General features: G+C 43.4%; 1 protein-coding gene across 1 annotated transcript; it reads left to right on the top strand.

The window, feature by feature from the left end:
* Window positions 1–630: 630 nt before the first annotated feature.
* Window positions 631–17,395, top strand: CROT (carnitine O-octanoyltransferase; the record flags this gene model as incomplete). The annotated part of the gene is made up of 12 exons (XM_015428443.1): window positions 631–658; window positions 3,498–3,621; window positions 6,130–6,254; window positions 7,411–7,592; window positions 8,239–8,363; window positions 10,916–11,024; window positions 12,621–12,714; window positions 12,805–12,930; window positions 15,813–15,914; window positions 16,254–16,337; window positions 16,447–16,554; window positions 17,265–17,395. Coding segments are annotated over exons 2-12 (1,307 nt in total), but the record flags the coding sequence as incomplete, so codon positions are not given.
* Between the last annotated feature and the right edge of the window lie 736 nt (window positions 17,396–18,131).

Below are 18,131 nucleotides of genomic sequence, written 5' to 3'. Positions count from 1 at the left end.
CTGCTTGTCAGGCAAGGCGGGGTATAAACACAAATCATAAATAAAATAAATAAATAAAAATGTCGTTGTATAGCTAAAGTGGGTAAGAGGGCTTGTAGAATTGATCACTGTGGCTTTGAAACTAGGGCAGCCAACTCCCAAGTTCCTGGAGATTTGGGGGTGGAGCCTGGAGAGGGTGAGGTTGGGAAATCAGTTGTAATTCAAGCTTAGCCACATGCATCTGCATCTTTTGCAGAGCCCACATGAGATGAATTGGGCTGCAACCCTAAAATCAGTGCAGCTAATTAAGTAAAACGGACTTTACTTCTGAGTAGAACTGCTTAGGATTGCTCTCTTGGCCTCGTGTGGGTTTACCTGTCATTAGGAAAGTATGAGAACTGGGGGCACAGCTTTCTCCCCTGCCCCCTCTATGCACATTGGCCATGCTCTTATGTAAGCAGTATAGGGGTGCATATGCATATCAACCGTGAAAGAAGAGCTGGAAGTAATTTTAAGTGGCACGTATGATTTCAGTCGTAAGAAACTGTAATACATAATAAGATATGAGGGACAAAACCAGTTATTTGTTTCCCAGTAGCCCTGAAGAAGTATACTGTGAAACAGAAGAACAAAGTTTGAGTCCAGTGGCACCTTTAAGACCAACAAAGTTTTATTCAAGGTATAAGCTTTTGTGTGTATGCACACTTCTTCAGATAACAATGACATGGAAATTACCAGTCCATACATATAGGTAAAGGGTGAGCAGTAAATTAGTATACAGCATAATGAAGATGTTTACCAGATTCAAGGACCAAACCGGAATAACAAGCATAGTAATATGGTTACCGTATGTTTGGGTTTAATTCTGGGAGGGGACATAGTGAAGGAAATAAATACGTCAAAATTTGAGATTGATGGCAGAGTCTCAGTTACTTACTCTCAGCATTTCACAATTAAGGATACATCTGTCCATCAGTCCCCAGTTTTTACATATCTATGGTGTTAAAATGGACAAAGGCCAGCGTAAACTTTGCAAACCCTTACTGTGTACATTATGATTGTAATTAATGAATTGCTTAAGATGTCTTGTTTGTACTTCTTTATTTAGTACATTTTTTATCCTGCTCTTCCTCCAGGGGCCCAAGGGCAGCATACGTTGTCCTCTCCTCCCATTTATCCTCACAACAACCCTGTGAAATAGGTTAGGCTGAGAGTGCCCCAAAGTTACCCAGTGAGTTTCATGGCAGATGGGGAGTTTGGATATAAGTCCCCCAGATCATGTAACCACTATACCATGACCAGGAGCCGTTCCAAGGCTACAGGAGAGTCTCCAAGAAAATTCTAAAATTCTCTTTTTTGCATTTTTTGAATTTTTTAATATATGCATATACGTGTGAGTCTCATGGCAGCCTCTGGTGACTGACTAATCTCTACTGGGGGCCTGGAGGACAGAGAGGTGGCTGAATAAAGCCTGCCCCCAACTCCTGCCTCTGGTTTTCCAAGGAGGTCTCCCATCCCAGTACTTGCTGGAGCTGACCCTGCTTAGCTTCCGAGATCAGGCTAGCCTGGGCTGTCCAGGTCAGGGTGTCATTCAAAAATTCAAACCCCCTCTGTACTTTTGGAGAGCAGGGAGGACTGAACTTTGCAGAAGGGCTCTTGGCTCTTCTACTTGAGTGTATGTAAACACTCAGTCTTTGAAGAGCAACTGCTTGGATTGCATTCTAAATGTGTTGTTTGTGGCTATTTAAATGGCAGTTATTTTGATGTTTTTATTATGATTTTGTTATTGTTATCTGCCTTGGGTCCCAGTTTTCTGGGAGAAAGGTATGTCTGTAAATATTTCAAATAAATAGGCATAGCACCTTGGACCTTAGCATGATATCCTGACAATGGATAGCATCCTAATCCTCTTTTCACCTTGTAAAAGTTACTTCTGCCCCCAGAAGGGGGGGGGGTGATGTTTGGCAAGTCTTCCCTCCCACTTTACCTCCATGATGTTCTGGGGAGGGTTTGCTTATCCTCAGTGGCACAAAATTAGGGGAAGGATAGCCCCAATGTAGCACCCTTCACTGTATATCCTTGTCCGATATTATGGAAGCTTCCAGGGCTTGGTTTGAAAGGACTGACCAGTATTTTCAATGCTGTGGGAGATGGAGACTCTGGGACAGCTCACAGCCTCTGGAGAAAAAATAATGGTTGTTTGCGGGGCATGCAAATTTGACTTGGATAGGTAAGGAAGAGACTTGTGATGTTGCTTTGAGATCATCCATAGATTTCCACGAGAATGTAGTTACACACCGCAAGGTGGGGGCAAAGTGATAGAGATGTCATGCTCAGTTTCTTAAAAAGAATTATCCTCATGGCTAATAGCTTAGGGGCTGATTCCCCTCCCCCCTCACAACTTTTGCAACACAGGGGATATCCAAGTTTGGAAAAAAATCTGGTTTGTTAAAAACTAGTTGTTGAAGTTTTTTTTAAAAAACCTCCAAATGGTAGGACAAAATGCAGAATAAATAGTGTTTGTAAAAAAACATGGTGAGAGTGATCACCTGGAGCAGGTAAGGAGGGGAAGATGGAACTGTGGGTAGGGGTAGGGAATGCGATGCTATCCAATAAGTACCCGTGTCACTGGCCAAACACATTCTGTGCTTCATAATCACATCAGGCGTGCTAGCTAGAGGGGGGGGGGGAAATGTATTTTCTCAGTGACCAAATGTTAAAGTTGTTTGACTGCATGACAGAATATTAGTCAGTGTGGTATAGTGGCTAGAAAGTCAGGCTATGAGTAGGAGTGACCACGTGTTTGTCATTCTTTCCAGCCTACCCCGCTTCACAGGATTTCGTGATGATAGGATGGGGGAGGGGGGCACGGGACAGGACCACGTGTGCGGCTCTGAGCTCCTTGTGGAAAGCGTGGGTGAAAAATATAATTAAACATGAATAAAGATGTGGTAACCCCGCAGCAGAAGTGTTACACTGCTGTGCATGTCCAAGCCACAAGTTTAAACAGACTTCATAACTGAACCCTGTTCCCGGACTCCCTGTTTCCAGGGTTCTTTGCAGGAAGCCATAACACAGTTAACGTGCAACCTATAGAAGTCTGCAATTGAAGAAAGGGTTGGAGATACAAACTGTGTTTTAACTGCACAATGAAATGATTGTCTGGAGAGGCTGTGGGAATGAGATTTTTATCGCAGATAGCTTGTACATTGCTTTGTGGAATGCGGTTCTGCGAAAGCCATGGAGAGTGTTGCGTTAGTGTGAGTTACCGCTTGAGTTGTGAACAGTGAAGCACAGTGAAAAGGCTTAGGGAAGTGTGAGCAGTCAGCACTCTTTTTTGTAAACATTCTTCAGTCCTAACTGTTATGCAGCAGAGATTTTTTTTTTTGTTCTTTTATTGGATCTCCTATGTAATTAATTTTTGGGTGGAGTCTGTTCGAGCCAAAGGAAATTTGTGAATAGTAGAGTGGGAAAGACAGTTATAGACCCTAAAATAGAAACCTACCTTTTTGCTGTAGATTATGAATATGGAAAACCAAGTGACTGATACTTCTGAAGAGCGTACGTTCCAGTATCAGAGAACTCTTCCTTCACTTCCAGTTCCTGCTCTTGATGAATCTTTAAAGAAATACCTTGACTCAGGTATGTTGGGTTTTTTTAATTGCATAATAAGCTGCTGTTCTGGATGGAAGCTACTAAAAAAATACCTAGTGGTTTGTTGTCTGTTTTAATCTGATAGCCCTCTGTAAATCTGAAGGCACTAGGAACTTTGACGTATGGGAGTACATAACTTCATGGAGAGACCTAGTAAGAAACGCTCACTGCCTTTCCCCCAGTATTTAAGCCAAATCAATTCACAGTAAAATGTGTGCTTTTGGACTGCAGATAGTTTATTTTATTTATTCATTTACTAGATTTATATCCCGCCCTCCCTGCATAGCAGACTCAGGGCAGCTTCCACCACATACAAAATACAATAGTCTTATCCAAGACAGTGGGAGTAGCTTGAAACCATGAAAGATCTGTGTTAAAACAACTGACATCAACCTCCAGGCATCCCCTCTCTGGTTTCAGCCACTCTTAATTCCAGTTAGGGTTGCCAGCAGGCTTGTACGCATGAACACATGAAACTGCCTCACACCAAATCATACTGTAGGAAAATTTTCTCTGGACTTAATATGTGAGAATGGGCAGCTGAAACTTTCATGGGCGGGAGGTAGGCAACATCCCATTAAGCCCTTGTTCACAGGAAAGGATTTTTCCTTCTTTCAGACAGTTGGCAACCATAGTTCTCCACCTGACCTTGCTTTGGAAACATCAAGGCATGTAACAGGATGACAAAGCATATCTCTGCTTCTGCAGTGGTTAATGAAAGCATACTTGCAACACAGCGCTTGCATTTCAGATGTTTGTAAAGCAGGAGCAATACTGAGCCATTTTTTCTCTCCATTAGAGCAGCCAGAATTTTCAGTTGCTTAATAATCTGCATTTGAACCGTTTAACAGATGTTATTTTGGTACTGAAGTACAACTGCTGGCAATGTATTGACATATGTACAAGGTTAACGGCTTAACTGCAAAACACACTGTGGCTGTGTGCGTGTGCATGAAGTGATGTGCAATAGCATATGACTGTGCAGTAGCCAATAAATATGTGTGTGGGTTCGGATGGCACTAGGAAAAGCTCCCTCTGTGCTCGCTAAGAAAAGGTATTGTGCAGTATAAGGGCTTCTCTCATTCCCTGAAGCTCAAGGAACAGAGCCAGTTCCCAACATTGCTGTTAAGTGAAAGGGACTCTTTGGCACTAGTGCTGAGAGTTTACAGCTCAATCCTCAGTCTCCAGCTATTAAGTTTCATTACTGAGAACTATTGCTATTTTTAGCCATTCTGAATCAAAATGCTTCTAAATAATAATTTAATATGTATTGCTCAACTTAGTGTTAGGTTACATTCCTTTCAGTTCAGCATGGAACCCTAACAATCCACTGCTGAGATTTCTCTAGGGATGCCCTGAAGAGCTATGATAGGATAATTCACAGGTTACCCCAAGCCTATGCTCCTGTATAAACTGTTTGCAGAGTGTGGCCTAAGGCTGTAACCCTCTACACATAACACTTGAAAGAAATTCTGTGAAAAATAAAAGCCGCTTTACTGCCAGCAAAACTGAGTGTAGGATTGGCAACATTTTTTTAAGCAATAGTGGATGGAAATTAAAATCACTGAGCGTTCATTGGCTCAATCAAGCTCATTCCCCCCCCCCCTTCAGATGAGATTGTCTAAAACTATGTCAGGGAATAAGCTGTTCAGCTTGCTGGTGTTAGGAGAATACTAATTGGAGTAATTTATAAATGTTGCAATATAGAAAAGTCCTGGTGGAGAAGAGTAGAGTTAATTAAAATTCTTAAGATAATACACAGGCTTGACAAAGTATATAAATTATTGCCAAAAAACCATGGGAGGACATGACCCCAAGGTATTTACTGGGCAGTGAAAATAAACACCTTGGTTTTAGTTGGATCTGACAGCTGTTAAAAAATTATTTTCTTACTTTTCTTTTCTGTTTTCTTTTCTTTTTTCAGATGAGAAAGTTAGATACGCTTTGTTCATATGTAACAAAGCAAAAGTTTAATTATTCAATTAAATATGGTTAGTGTGATTGTCTAAACATGGATGATTGTACTAACTGTTCCTAGTTAGGGTCCATTATATTAGGATCTGAAACCATCATTTGAAGTTGGTTTATTAACTACAGTTAATCTTAGCTAGGTTTCAGATGGTGTATGAATCTGGACATCCTACCTTATTCCTTGATGCTGCCCTTGATATTTTCTGGGTACTGAAACGCTTGTCTAGAGTGAAAGTGATGAAACCGGTATTTGTTGAAGCAAAGCAGGATTTGAGTGATTATTTGCAAGCCAAATCCTGGGTTCACAGTGCAACCAAAGTTAAAAGTAAACTGTTGTTTTGCATTGTACCTGAACTGAATCTGCACTGTACCTGTTCAAATGTTTTCAGGTAGTCTTCTAAGAAGTAGTTCTCTGAAGGGACTTGTTGCAGTTTAATTTTTTTTTAAAACATTGTTGGAGCATAAATGCAACTTGAAGAAAATGTGTTCAGATCCTTTAAGAAACATTTCTCCCCTGTTTTGCAGTAAAGCCTTTCCTAAACGAAGAAGAATATCAGCAAACCGAGAGCATAGTAAAAGCTTTTGAAAATGGGATTGGAAAGGAGCTGCAGCAAAAATTACTTGAAAGAGCTAAAGTAAAGCGAAATTGGGTACGTTTCCAGGGAAACATGGAGTATTTCCTGTCTTTGAATGTGTGCTGATAAAGCAGTTTTCCAAACTTTAATGCTAGGCGAGAACATAATAATGCAAGGATTAAATGTCAGTAACCATCAAGCAGTAGACCCAAGGCTTTGTCCTTTACTCGTGTCATTTCCTTTTTCAATTATGTAATGCCTAGAATGGAATTTCAGAAGGTAGAGAGAGTTTCAGGCAGGGCTGTTTCCACAGCATTTTGTCATCACAAGCAAGGTATAATCTTCTGGCCTCCTTCCTGTGCTGTTTTTGGGAGATGAAACAGCTGCGGGAGCAGAGCTTATTTGCCTCATCAGGAAGCTGCACATGCAAGCATTCCAAGAAAAAGGTGTGGCTAAAAGGGAGTACCTCAGAACATGGGCAGATTGCCTTTATTGATCACTGAGTCTTCAGGCAGCAGGTAGGAAAGGATTCCTGGAACAGCAGAGTGGTCTCAGCTCCTACCCAATTAGATGCAGTCCCTCTGAGGTGCAATGCCAAGTATATGTCCTGGAGAGATATGAATATGATTGATGGGGAAGAGGGCACATACTTGTCATACCATGCATACCTGTACCCACAAATCATTCTACTGCCTTTTCTTTTGTTGACTGATGCGTTTTCTATGACAACTATTAATCTCTGTCGCCCTGATGTTTTCCCCATACATCCAAGGATTAGAAAGAGAAGTTTGTTGTCATTATTTATGTTAATGCTTAACATCTGTAAACATTAACAAAGGGGTACAGCCAGACCCGAATGTGTTGCCACCTGGTAGTCCCAGAACTGTGTGCTTAGTACAGTGTTTGGAGGAGACGGTGAACCTCTTATATGAAAAGTAACTAAAGTGAAGCATAATAGGAGAATGTAGGGCTTGTTATGGGCTGCGATCCAGTTATTTTCTCTAGCATGCCCAGAAAGGTTCTTGGCTCCTCCCTCCCTTAAAATGGCAGACCTCCATCTTGTAATTGCTTTGAAAAATCCCTTTAGCCTCAATTGTGCTTTCGCGTGTGGCCTGAAGCGCACTGCTTGTTGAGTTCTGCTGTTTCTTCTGAGGTTATGGACAGATGTAAATAAAAGAGTTGTGCTAAAATCTTCTAATGCTAATGTCTGGGGTTTTTTTCCCCCCCCCAGCTGGAGGAATGGTGGCTGAAGGTGGCCTATCTTGAGGCCCGTGTACCAACACAGATTTTTCATAATTTTGGAGGTCCAGGCCCTTACCTTGAACACTACTGGCCAGTGAAGGAAGGTACTCAGATTGAAAGAGCAAGCATGAGTACATGGCATACTTTGAAATTCTGGGAACTATTGAGAACGTAAGACATTTAAAATTATACTCTAAAACTTGTCTGGCTCCTATATTTTTGCCTTTACTTTGGGGGAAATGTAAATCTCACCTTTTCTGAAGAACACAAGAAACTGTGTGGTGGCTGTAGATGGCATGTCCATCTGGATGCCCCCCTGTAGCAACCATGGGGTAGGGATTGAGGTGAGTTTCACATTCTCCCCCTTTTCAGCCCTGTGAGGGTCTTTTGGCCATTCCCTGCTGAGACACGTTGTAACATTACAGTAGGGCTCAGTAGGGGAAGGGTGGGTTCTGGGCTGCAGGGGAACAACAGGAAAAGGGGGAGGAGTGGGGGAGCAACGAGCAGCTTGGGAACAGGGGCTGTTGATGCCTGTTCCTGCACTGTTGGCTGCTGCTGCTGTCATGGCAGAGGGGCACATTTTGTGTCCTCATGTAGATGCAGCCCCAGGCAAAGGAGACCTCAGCATCATTTTCTGAAGAAAGATAGCTTTAGGTGACTCCGGCTAATAGTTCATGTCACAAGTAATGGTGTCAAACAATAAATCTCCAGAAACACTCTCCAGTTTCCTCTTTTTTTGGGGGGGGGGAATGTTTCCTGATACAAAATATGGCTTTCAATGAACACTTAGTGGCTCCTATATTTTTGTTTGCTGCAGGGAAAAATTCCGTGTACATAGATCTGGTAATGTGCCTCTGGACATGAATCAGTTCCGAATGTTGTTTTGCACATGCAAGATTCCAGGAATTACTCAAGACTGCATTGTCAATTATTTCAGGACAGGTAAACAAGGAGAACTTTTCTAGATCAACAGAGAACTTTTAAAAAAATATTGTTTCTCTGATAGCAGAATAAATAGTAGTTAGACTTTTTCTTTTGATCTAATTGATAGCATTTCTGTAAGGTTGGTTTGCAGTGTGGGAATCCAGAGGGGTAAATAGATTGATCTATTGTACTGAGGCAGCTACTGAGAGAAAAATCCTGCCAGGAGCTGAATTTCTAACTTTGATCAGTTTAAAACTTTAAAGCCAAAATAAGCCTTAAAGAGAACAGAATACCCTCTCCCAGAACATTATCACAGAAATGCACTTTATTTTAAAAAAAAATAGTTAAGAAAGATTTTATATATGGATAGAAACTGGACTTTTGTCCAGTTTATTACTATTCAGGCTGAAGTCTTTTTGATATTTGTTTATTGTTGTTGTTACTGTTATATATTTTGGGTATCTTAAAATGAAAAGCAATTTAAGATTGCAATAAATAGAAGACACCCTGGCAGCTACTTATCTCATGGCTGAAATAAACTTATTTGTGCTAAACTGCTACCCTGCAGATGTCACCTTTAGCACTGCCCAGATTAAAGCAAAAAAAATTTGACACTTTTACAGTGGCAAACGCAGGTCTTTGAATGCAGGTTTGCTTTAATCCTATTTGAAGCAGAATTACAGTTGCCTTTGCCCTTTAAAGGCTCAAAGGGGCTCTTGGGCAGGGCTGCTGGATCCTCCCCCAGCTTGCTACTCTTGTCCTTGCATTCTGTTTCATCAGGTACCTGTCTTCTAGTTGGCTTCTGATACCAGCAGTCAGGCAGCTATAAGAAAAGTGCATGAAGGTGGGAGGGAAGGGACAACTAGCAAGGAAAGGCTCTGCATCCCATGACATGACTGAGTCAGATCCGTGTTTAAAGACGGGGATGGTTGCTATGACATGTACTTTTAGTCTGAAGTGCTCAGCCAACGTTTGCCAGGAACTTGTTCCATGAACTCACAGTTCTTACAGATGTACTCCTGTGGAGCACCACCTTTTAAGAGTCATACGTCTGTTTGGAATATAAGAACATAATGTTTTAACCATAAAGGTGAAGAGACCTGTGATGTTGTGGTCTATTGTATCTATGTGTCAGCTAGTTCACCTTTGCTCAAGTAATATAGCCTTAGCTTTCATATTCTAAATCTTTCACTGTGTATGCATATAACCAAAGTTCACAAGGCATAATATGCATACACAGCACTGATAGGCCTGCAGTCTCGACATTAATGGTCAATATTTGTGGAGTGTTAAAGAAATCCTGCAGATCCTTATGAAAGCATTAGTGTGCTGATGACCTCCATGTATACGAATGCCATGTTGCCTCTGTGCCTCTGCGCATTCAGAACTATAGTAGTTGATCCCCTTTTGCATGTAATGTTTACAAATTTTGTTTATAGGCACAGGAAGCTCTTGGCAGGATAGTCGTATTTGCCTGCACATCTGGGCATTTTCCTTTTCTTTGGAAACTTGGTCTGTTGCTGCTGCTTTATATATTGGTATCCATGTGCACGTGGTTGCTGTGCCTTATGAGAACACCTCCTCCTTCTAAAATTCTTAAAGAGTCATGAACCATATGCTTCTTCTCTAAACCTGTTGTTCCACACTCTGGGAAACACCTTTGACAGAATTAAAACTTACCTGCAGGGATACAGAAAGCTCAAGGCCAGTCCATATTCCCTGACAGTCCTCTCGGGAGCCAATTAGGGTAGTCCATATAAATAATAATAAATAATAATTTACAATTCAGCAGCTCGTGAAGCTTTCCCTGAAGAGAGCCATCTTTAACCTGTGGCAGAAGGTCAGTAATGAGATGACCTGGGAGAGAGCTCTAAAGCCAAAAGTCTGCTATGAAGAAAGCTCTCTCTCACTCAGCCACCCACAATACTTCAGGTTGTGGGCACACAGGGACCTGCAATGCCTGGGCAAGTGTATATGAAAGGAAGCAGTTCTTGAGGTATTGTAGTCGCCATGTACCATTTAAACCTTATAGTCAGTACTTTTGAGTTGGGCTCTGAAACTGACACCCAGGATAGATGAAATAAAATGGTATTTACAATTGCTCCCCTGTACCAATGGTCTCGTAGCCACATTTTTAGCACTCTTTAAAGGCAGCCCCATGTAAAGTGTACTCTAGTATGGATGCCATAGTGGCATAAGTAACTGTAGACATATTCCACCTCACTAAGAAGGGGTGCAGATGGCAGTCCAGTTGGAGTTTGTTAAAGGCACCCCTGGTCACAGTTGCTGTTTGACCATGCAGAAACACCAGCCAAACTGCTGGCCTGAATCTTCCCAGGAGAGTGCAGTGAAGAAGAGTGCAGTGAAGGCACAGTACCCACTCCCATCAACATCCAGTCACGCTTCCAAGCAAGGGTAGTGTTATGTCTTGAGTGGAGCCATGAGGGGCATTTTCCTGTAGCCCTTGTATTGTTTAATGGCTGAAGGGTGTCTTGGTTGGCATTCCATAATGACTACATAGCCAGCTGTACAAAGGGGTCATGTTCCTATGCTTTCTCTTGTTCTTGCAGAGAGTGAAGGAGAATGCCCATCTCATCTGCTAGTGCTATGTCAAGGTCGGATTTTTACATTTGATGCTGTGCATGGTGGTCATATGTTGAGCCCACCAGAGATTTCCAGGTATATTAATGATAAATGCTGTTAAAATCTGTAACCAAGTTACACATATTAGTTTGTTTATATGTAGATTACAGCAGGAGCTACCCAACTTGTTAGCTCCTTGATATTCCGAATGCATCCTTTAGAGTGCAATCCTAAGAACACTTTCATGGAAGTTAGCCCCAATGAATAGGCCTGGATAGGATTCTGCACCCTCAGAAGGTCTTTGTGTCCATTGAAGGAACCTTTGCAAGACAGATGGTGGAGTTCAAACCCACTGAAGCGAATGAAGTCTGTACAGCAGCAGTGCTTGGATGAAGGGTGGGATAAAAATATGATTATTGTCGTTGTACAAGATATTAAGTCCTTCTGCATGTGGTCAGAACACATGTGGTTTGCCACATGTCTTTGTGAATGGGCTGACTTTCCAGTATAGTGAGTTCAAACCAGCATAGTCTGAATGTAAGGAAGAAGACTTTCCTTCCACTCTGATGAATAGTTGACTTAGGTTCTGCAGCTGGTTTACAGGATTACAAGACCAAGACAAGCGGGAGTCGATGTGGACAAATGTGGAAGAATTACTTTCAATATGGTGAAATCAGAGAGAGTTTTATTAAGGGGAATAATTAGCATGCTCAGGCAATCATGACAATATCTAGCATGAAGCAACAGTACTAAATACTACAGTGCCCACATTAAGAGTCATATATCCCAAACATACATGTGTGCACACAAACACACTGCAGTGTGTATTACTTAAGAAGGAGAAAGCAAGAGGCCAAAAGAGGTGGAACGGGAAGGTGAAATATCTTTGTACATTCCAGACAGAGTTTCTCAAATGTCTGGACAGCCATGCATCCAGAAGGCAGAGCCAAGGAGGAAGAACAGTGGACAGGCAGAAGCATGTAACTTGCCACAAAACAGGAACATTTTGTTAGCTGTACTCAAGGTGAAACTAGCATAAATGTACATGCTGGGGTTGATTCTGACTTCAGGTATAGGGCTATGGCTTGAACAAGAACAAACTGTTGCTTTTTTCCTGAGCTAGGAGAAAGGGAAGGAGGATCCAGAGTACCTGCATCCTGGGAACATTGTGAAATAAGGAAAGGAGAGGACGTTTTGGGGTGGAAATAAGGCACTTTTAGTTACCTCATCAAGCTGAGGTTTTCAGAGGACAATCCTGCTGGCCCAAACTGAGTCAGTGTGAATGGAGAACCTCAAGAATGCTGATGTGAATCCTAGGACTTGATTAATTACTGTCAGGTCCTGATGAAAGGTCTGGGACTAGGCAAAGGGAGAGGCTCATTTCTCTCTGTGGCTGTCTTTGTTTCCAGTGAGCATGATGAGATCAAGGTAGATGTACACCCGGCCTGCCTGCCTCTCTGCTGGCTTTTGTACTTTGTCTAGGTCTTGTCTGGCTGGCAGAGAACTGCTGGTCTCAATTGCAGGGGCGGGGTGGGGAGCCAACAAAATGGCAACAGCTGTCCTGTAGTCAAACCATCAGGCTATCATGTATTCCTGACAGGATTGGCACCTCTGTTCCTGGTGGTTGGTAGGTGATAGTGGGAACTCCTAGCTACTTTCAACTTATTTCTTGTTTCTTAATCCTTCTTCAAGGCAACTTACTTACGTCCAAAAGAGGTGCTACAATGAACCAGAGGGGCCAGGATTAGCTGTCTTAACCTCTGAGGAGAGAACCCGGTGGGCACAGGTTAGCAGACTTCATTGCTTTTCCAGGGGGTGTCGGGGGATGAAGGTGCATGAGTTTTATTGTTTAATCAACCTTTGACTTGTCTTCTAGATACGTGACTATCTTATTAACCTGGATCCAAGAAACCTGTCCCTTTTGGAAAAAATACAGACTAGCGTGTTTGCCATCTGTCTGGATGAAGCAAGTCCTCAGGCTACACCTGAAGATTATACAGAGGTAGCTATAGAACAGCGGTTACCTTTCTCTGCCCAGTGAGATATCAAATTCTGTGGTATTCTTTGCACCTATTTTAGGTTAAGGAAGTATTTGCATTTGGTTGATTTTATTTACACATGGAACTTCAGGCAGCTGTACAGGTGGTATAAAGCTATTTCATTGCTTTCACATCACCTATCAGTGTGCATTGTATAAGTGTGGTAAAGATCAAAAGCTATCTAGCCAACTCATTACAACATCCTCCTCTTCCCAGTGCAGTCCAGGTAATGCAAACAAAGAAGTGAGTAGTGACTCATGAAAGCTCATACCCTACCACAAATGTTATTAGGCTTTAATGTGCTACTGAACTCTTAACTCTTTTCTACTGCTACAAACAACAGTGCTCAACAGATAGCAGGTGAGAAGGAAGGAAATATATGGTATCCAGGTGAAAAGTGTTGTTTGTGTGTACAGCTATTGCACAGATAAAGATAAAGTCCCATGTAAAATGTACATCAAAGTCAATGAAGTGTGTTCTGTGTGTCCATGCTGACGATGCAGCCTCCACACAGGCGATGGACCTGATGTCATCCATGGCGGCACTAGGGCTCTCCCAGTATCTAACGGCCCCCACGCACTGAGCTGGGCACACGCTTGGTCTGATCTTCACAGCGGGGCTTACAGTGGACCGGATCACTGCTATGGCAGTGCCATGGTTGGACCACCATGCCTTGAAGGTCCACATGAACTTTTCACCCCGACCCTGTTTGGGCAACGAGCGTATTTTCGCTCGCCCACGGAACCTAATGGACCCAATGCAGCGTCAGATGGCTCTGCGGGATCCGATGCCCCTGGCGACTTGTTGGATGAGCTAGTGGATTGGCATGGCTGACTCTCCGCAGCCATCGATGAGATCGCTCCCCAACACCCTCTGTGCCCTCACTCTAGGCTGGCTCCTTGGTTTTCCCAGGAGCTGCGGCTGATGAAATGAAGGGTTAGATGGCTAGAGAGACGGTGGTGGCGCACCTGTGACAAAGCTTCAAGAGCATCCTATAAGATGTTTATGAGATCCTATGAAATTGCAGTCAAAGCCACTAAGAGAGATTATTATGTGGCTACGATTGCATCTGCAAGCTCACGCCCGGCCCAGTTGTTTAGAACAAGTACTCTGCCACAGGAATTGGATATTGGCTGCGAGGGCTTTTGCAAGCTGTTTCACAGATAAAGTCTTGTCACTCTGCCATGACCTCCCTGTCACAGTTGAGGCAGTAAGTGAACTTGCTGGCTATGCGCTGTAACAATAAAATTCATTCATTCATTCAGTAAGTGAACTCAAGGCTCCATGCACATCTTCTTGTCAAGTTTTGGATTATTTCAATCCACTCAGCCTAGAGGAAGTCGGCAAATTATTCTCAACTGTTTGCCCAACCACTTGCAACCTTGACCCGTGCCCATTGTGGCTAATTAAAGCTAGCTGTGATGGGCTATGAGGTGCCCTGAGGGATATTATCAACAAGTCCCTCTCTGATGGACTGTTCCCCAGGACACTCAAGGAAGCAGTGGTACGTCCTCTCTTTAAAAAAACCATCCTTGGACCCAGCTGAATGGGCCTCAAACGCAACGACTTGGCGACAGTGATCCATGCAATAGTCACCTCGAGGTTAGACTACTGTAGCGCTCTCTACATGGGGCTGCCTTTGACTGAAATCCGGCGGCTTCAGCTAGTGCAGCTGCCAGGCTGTTCCTGGGTTTCCCTATGCGGGAGCAAATTCAGCCTGCGCTAAAAGCACTGCACTTGCTGCCTATAGCATACCGGATTTGCTTCAAAGTGCTGGTACTCACCTTTAAAGCCCTATATGTTCAGGGGCCTACCTACCTGAGGGACCGCCTTTCCCCACATGTTCCCCAGAGAGCAATGCGGTCAGGATCCCAAAACCGTCTGGTCCTTCTGGGCCCTAAAGATGTCAGGCTGGTATCAACTAGGGCCAGGGCCTTTTCAGTAGTGGCTCCGCACTGGTGGAATGAGGTCCTGGAAGACCTTAGGGCCCTGTGGGATCTTTTACAGTTCTGCAGGGCCTGCAAGACGGAGCTCTTCCACCAGGCATGAGCCCAATACCATCACCAACAGTCTGAGTTCCACCGACAATCTATATATCTAATTCCGAAGTCGCCCCCTGGTGTGTGGATACTTATTTCCGCACATAGGGGGCACCTGGGGGGGAGGGAGATTTTCCTGCACACTTGGGACAGTCCCCAGGTGTGCAGAAAAATCTGAAAACTTGGAAAAAATTTATTGGGGGATACTTAAATCCCCCCAAAAGTATCAGAGCGTCCCCTGCGCATGCGCAGGGAACGCTCTGTGATCTGCCTCGCCGCTTCGGAGGCAGGGGGGTAAGAGCAGCGAGGCCCGAGGTGCAAGCCACTTGGGCCTCGCTTCGGAGCCGGGGGGGCAAGGGAAGGGGGGGAGATCGAGCGGGGGAGGAGACGGGGAGGAACTGGTGGGATGGGGGAGAACTTACCTCCTCCTCCTGCTTCCTCCTCTGCCTCATGTGTGGAGGTCCCTCCCCCCCGCGAGTATCGCGGGTCCGCCCCTTGTAAAATCTAATACCGACTGCATTTACTAATATGTTAATGCTACTCTGCCTTCACCATCATTACTGAAATTGTTTATTAGCACCTTATGTTGTTGTTTTTAAGATTGAATGCTTTTATTATATTGCAGTTTTTAGCTGTTGCGTATATGTAAACTGCCCTGAGCCTGCCCTGGCGGGGAATAAATCAAATCAATCAATCAATCAATAAAACTATATACTTTGATTTTTCTGCTAAGGTTTTTCTGAACTTTCCCCCTGTTATGTGGTGGATTCTTCTTTCAGAATTTATAATGTCACCTCTTGGCTTAGGTCACCAAGTTGGCACTAGCAGGAGATCCAACGACACGCTGGGGAGACAAATCCTATAACTGCATCACGTTCTCAAACGGGGTATTCGGCTCTCACTGTGATGTGAGTGTTTTTGTTATTGATCTTTTGTGATGCCAGCAAGCTTCTTTCTATTTCTTAAAAATATTTGCCTAGACGTTTTCAAAACTTGTGGCGAGATGATGAATAGCAATTTCATTTTTAAAATTCAGATCATTACATAAGTGAACATAGTTTTATGCATTGTGCCTATGTCACAGTTTATAAGGGATGTTCTTTAATTTAATAGCAAGCTGGAATTTGAGAACTCTCACTGGTTAGGAAGGTAGGGAGAGACAGTATAATTAAAGAAACTGGCAATGTGGCATCTTCCCAAAAAAAGATAGTACTCTAACCCAATTATTTTTTATTGCTATGTTCCAGCATGCTCCTTTCGATGCCATGGCTGTGGTAGCGCTCTGTTCGTACATTGATCAAAAGGTTGTTGAATCAGAGGGAAGGTGGAAGGTATGTAAAAATTACACTCTAGTTCTCTTTCAGTTAATGCTCCCTGTTCTGTGGAAATAAGTACAGGTGTTTTCCCCCCTCTTGTTTTTTTAAAAAAAATGAAAAACAGGGATCAGACAAAGTGCGCGATATTCCTTGGCCCGAGGAACTTGTTTTCAACTTGGACCAGAAAATGCTAAATGACATTGCTTGCGCTAAGGAGCAGTATTACAAGCAGGTAAGCTCTTTGTGTGTCTTTCCCATAAACATTGACGGCTCCTTCACATTCAGCATGTCTGTATTGCCTGTTCTCTTCTTACAGATAATATTTGGGGTGTACAGATTTTAGCTGTACAGACCTCTGTGCCTCTTGTAGCCATTTTAATAAGTGACCTTTCCCCTTAATTTTATCATGCTATAAATGAAGCGGAGGAAAAGCAGACGTGGGGGGAAATTGTGTTAGTCATGGAAAATAGATCACCGACATGCCTGTCCTTTGATTTGTGAGACAGACAGAAAGAGCAGAAAGTCAGGAACTGTCGGTGCCCAGTTCCAGCGAAAGAAAGCGAACAGGTATCTTCCCCATACTTGCGTCAGCGCTGAAAGAGGGGGTACTTTATCTAGGGAAAGGACACTAAATTCCTTTAAAGAGACACTGAAATGCTTTTTCCAGACAAGAGAGCACAACATTTTTGGCAAGCAGTGCTATATTATTTCTAAAGCAGTCTGAAAACTCTCTGAAAGCGTGGGTGAATAAGCTGTTGACTGCCTTTATCAAATCCAGAGAATAAGATCTGTGATTGAGTTCTTTGATTCACCCTTGTCAAATCCAATTATTTTACATAAACCAAAAAGGAAGACTAGCACCTTGGATGTACTGCTTTGTGCTGAGGTTGCCATAGTCTTTCTCCATTTTCCCTGAGGTAATACCATTTTTCTTTTTCTCAGGTCTCTGACATACAACTCGTGAATTATGCCTTCACATCCTTTGGCAAATCACTAATCAAGAAGCAGAAGCTTCATCCTGATACATTTGTTCAGCTTGCGCTCCAGCTGGCCCATTATAAACTTCATGGACAGTAAGAAAAAGTTTATTACCTGGGCAAAAGCTGAGCATGCAGGATCAGATACATATACAGTGTGGTCCTAAGCAGAATTGCACCCTTCTAAGTCCACCGAGCCCTGACCTGGGTAGCCTAGAATAGCCCAAGCTGGTCAGATCTTGGAAGTTAAGCAGGGCTGGCCCTGGCTAGTATTTGGATGGGAGACCTACAAGGAATGCCAAGGCTGTGTGACACGGAGGCAGGCGATGGCAAACCACCTCTGAATGTCTCTTGCCTTGAAAACCCTACAGGGGCACCAGAAGTCGGGGGGCGGAAGGACTCAGCAGGTATAATGTCATAGGGTCTACCCTCCAAAGCATCCATTTTCTCCAGGGGAACTGATCTCTGTCATCTGGAGATCAATTGTAACAGTGGGAGATCTCCAGGTCCCACCTGGAGATTGGCAACCCTAGGGGGAAGTCAGCTGCACAGCAGGGGGTTAGAGAGAATGGTTTGATGGCTGCTGGGCCAAGATTGGCAACAATAGTTCCCCAGGAGCCCCATCGTAAATGCACCAAACAATTCCTCAAGATTTTCCAAAACACTACTCTGTTTTGGGCTCCTGGGGAACTTTGAAGTAGCACCAAAGCTTTAAGATCTCTCCAGCTGTCACCTGGAGACTGGCAACAGCTTGTCTGGAGTGTGGGCAGTATGGCATTGTATCTGTCTGAGGTCCCCCTCTTCCTCCTCCTCCTCAGATTCCACCCTCAGC

Source organism: Gekko japonicus, unplaced genomic scaffold (genome assembly GCF_001447785.1).
Source record: "Gekko japonicus isolate JY-2015 unplaced genomic scaffold, Gekko_japonicus_V1.1 scaffold6778, whole genome shotgun sequence".
Lineage (NCBI taxonomy): Eukaryota > Metazoa > Chordata > Lepidosauria > Squamata > Gekkonidae > Gekko > Gekko japonicus.
This window is presented reverse-complemented; position numbering and strand designations above follow the sequence as displayed.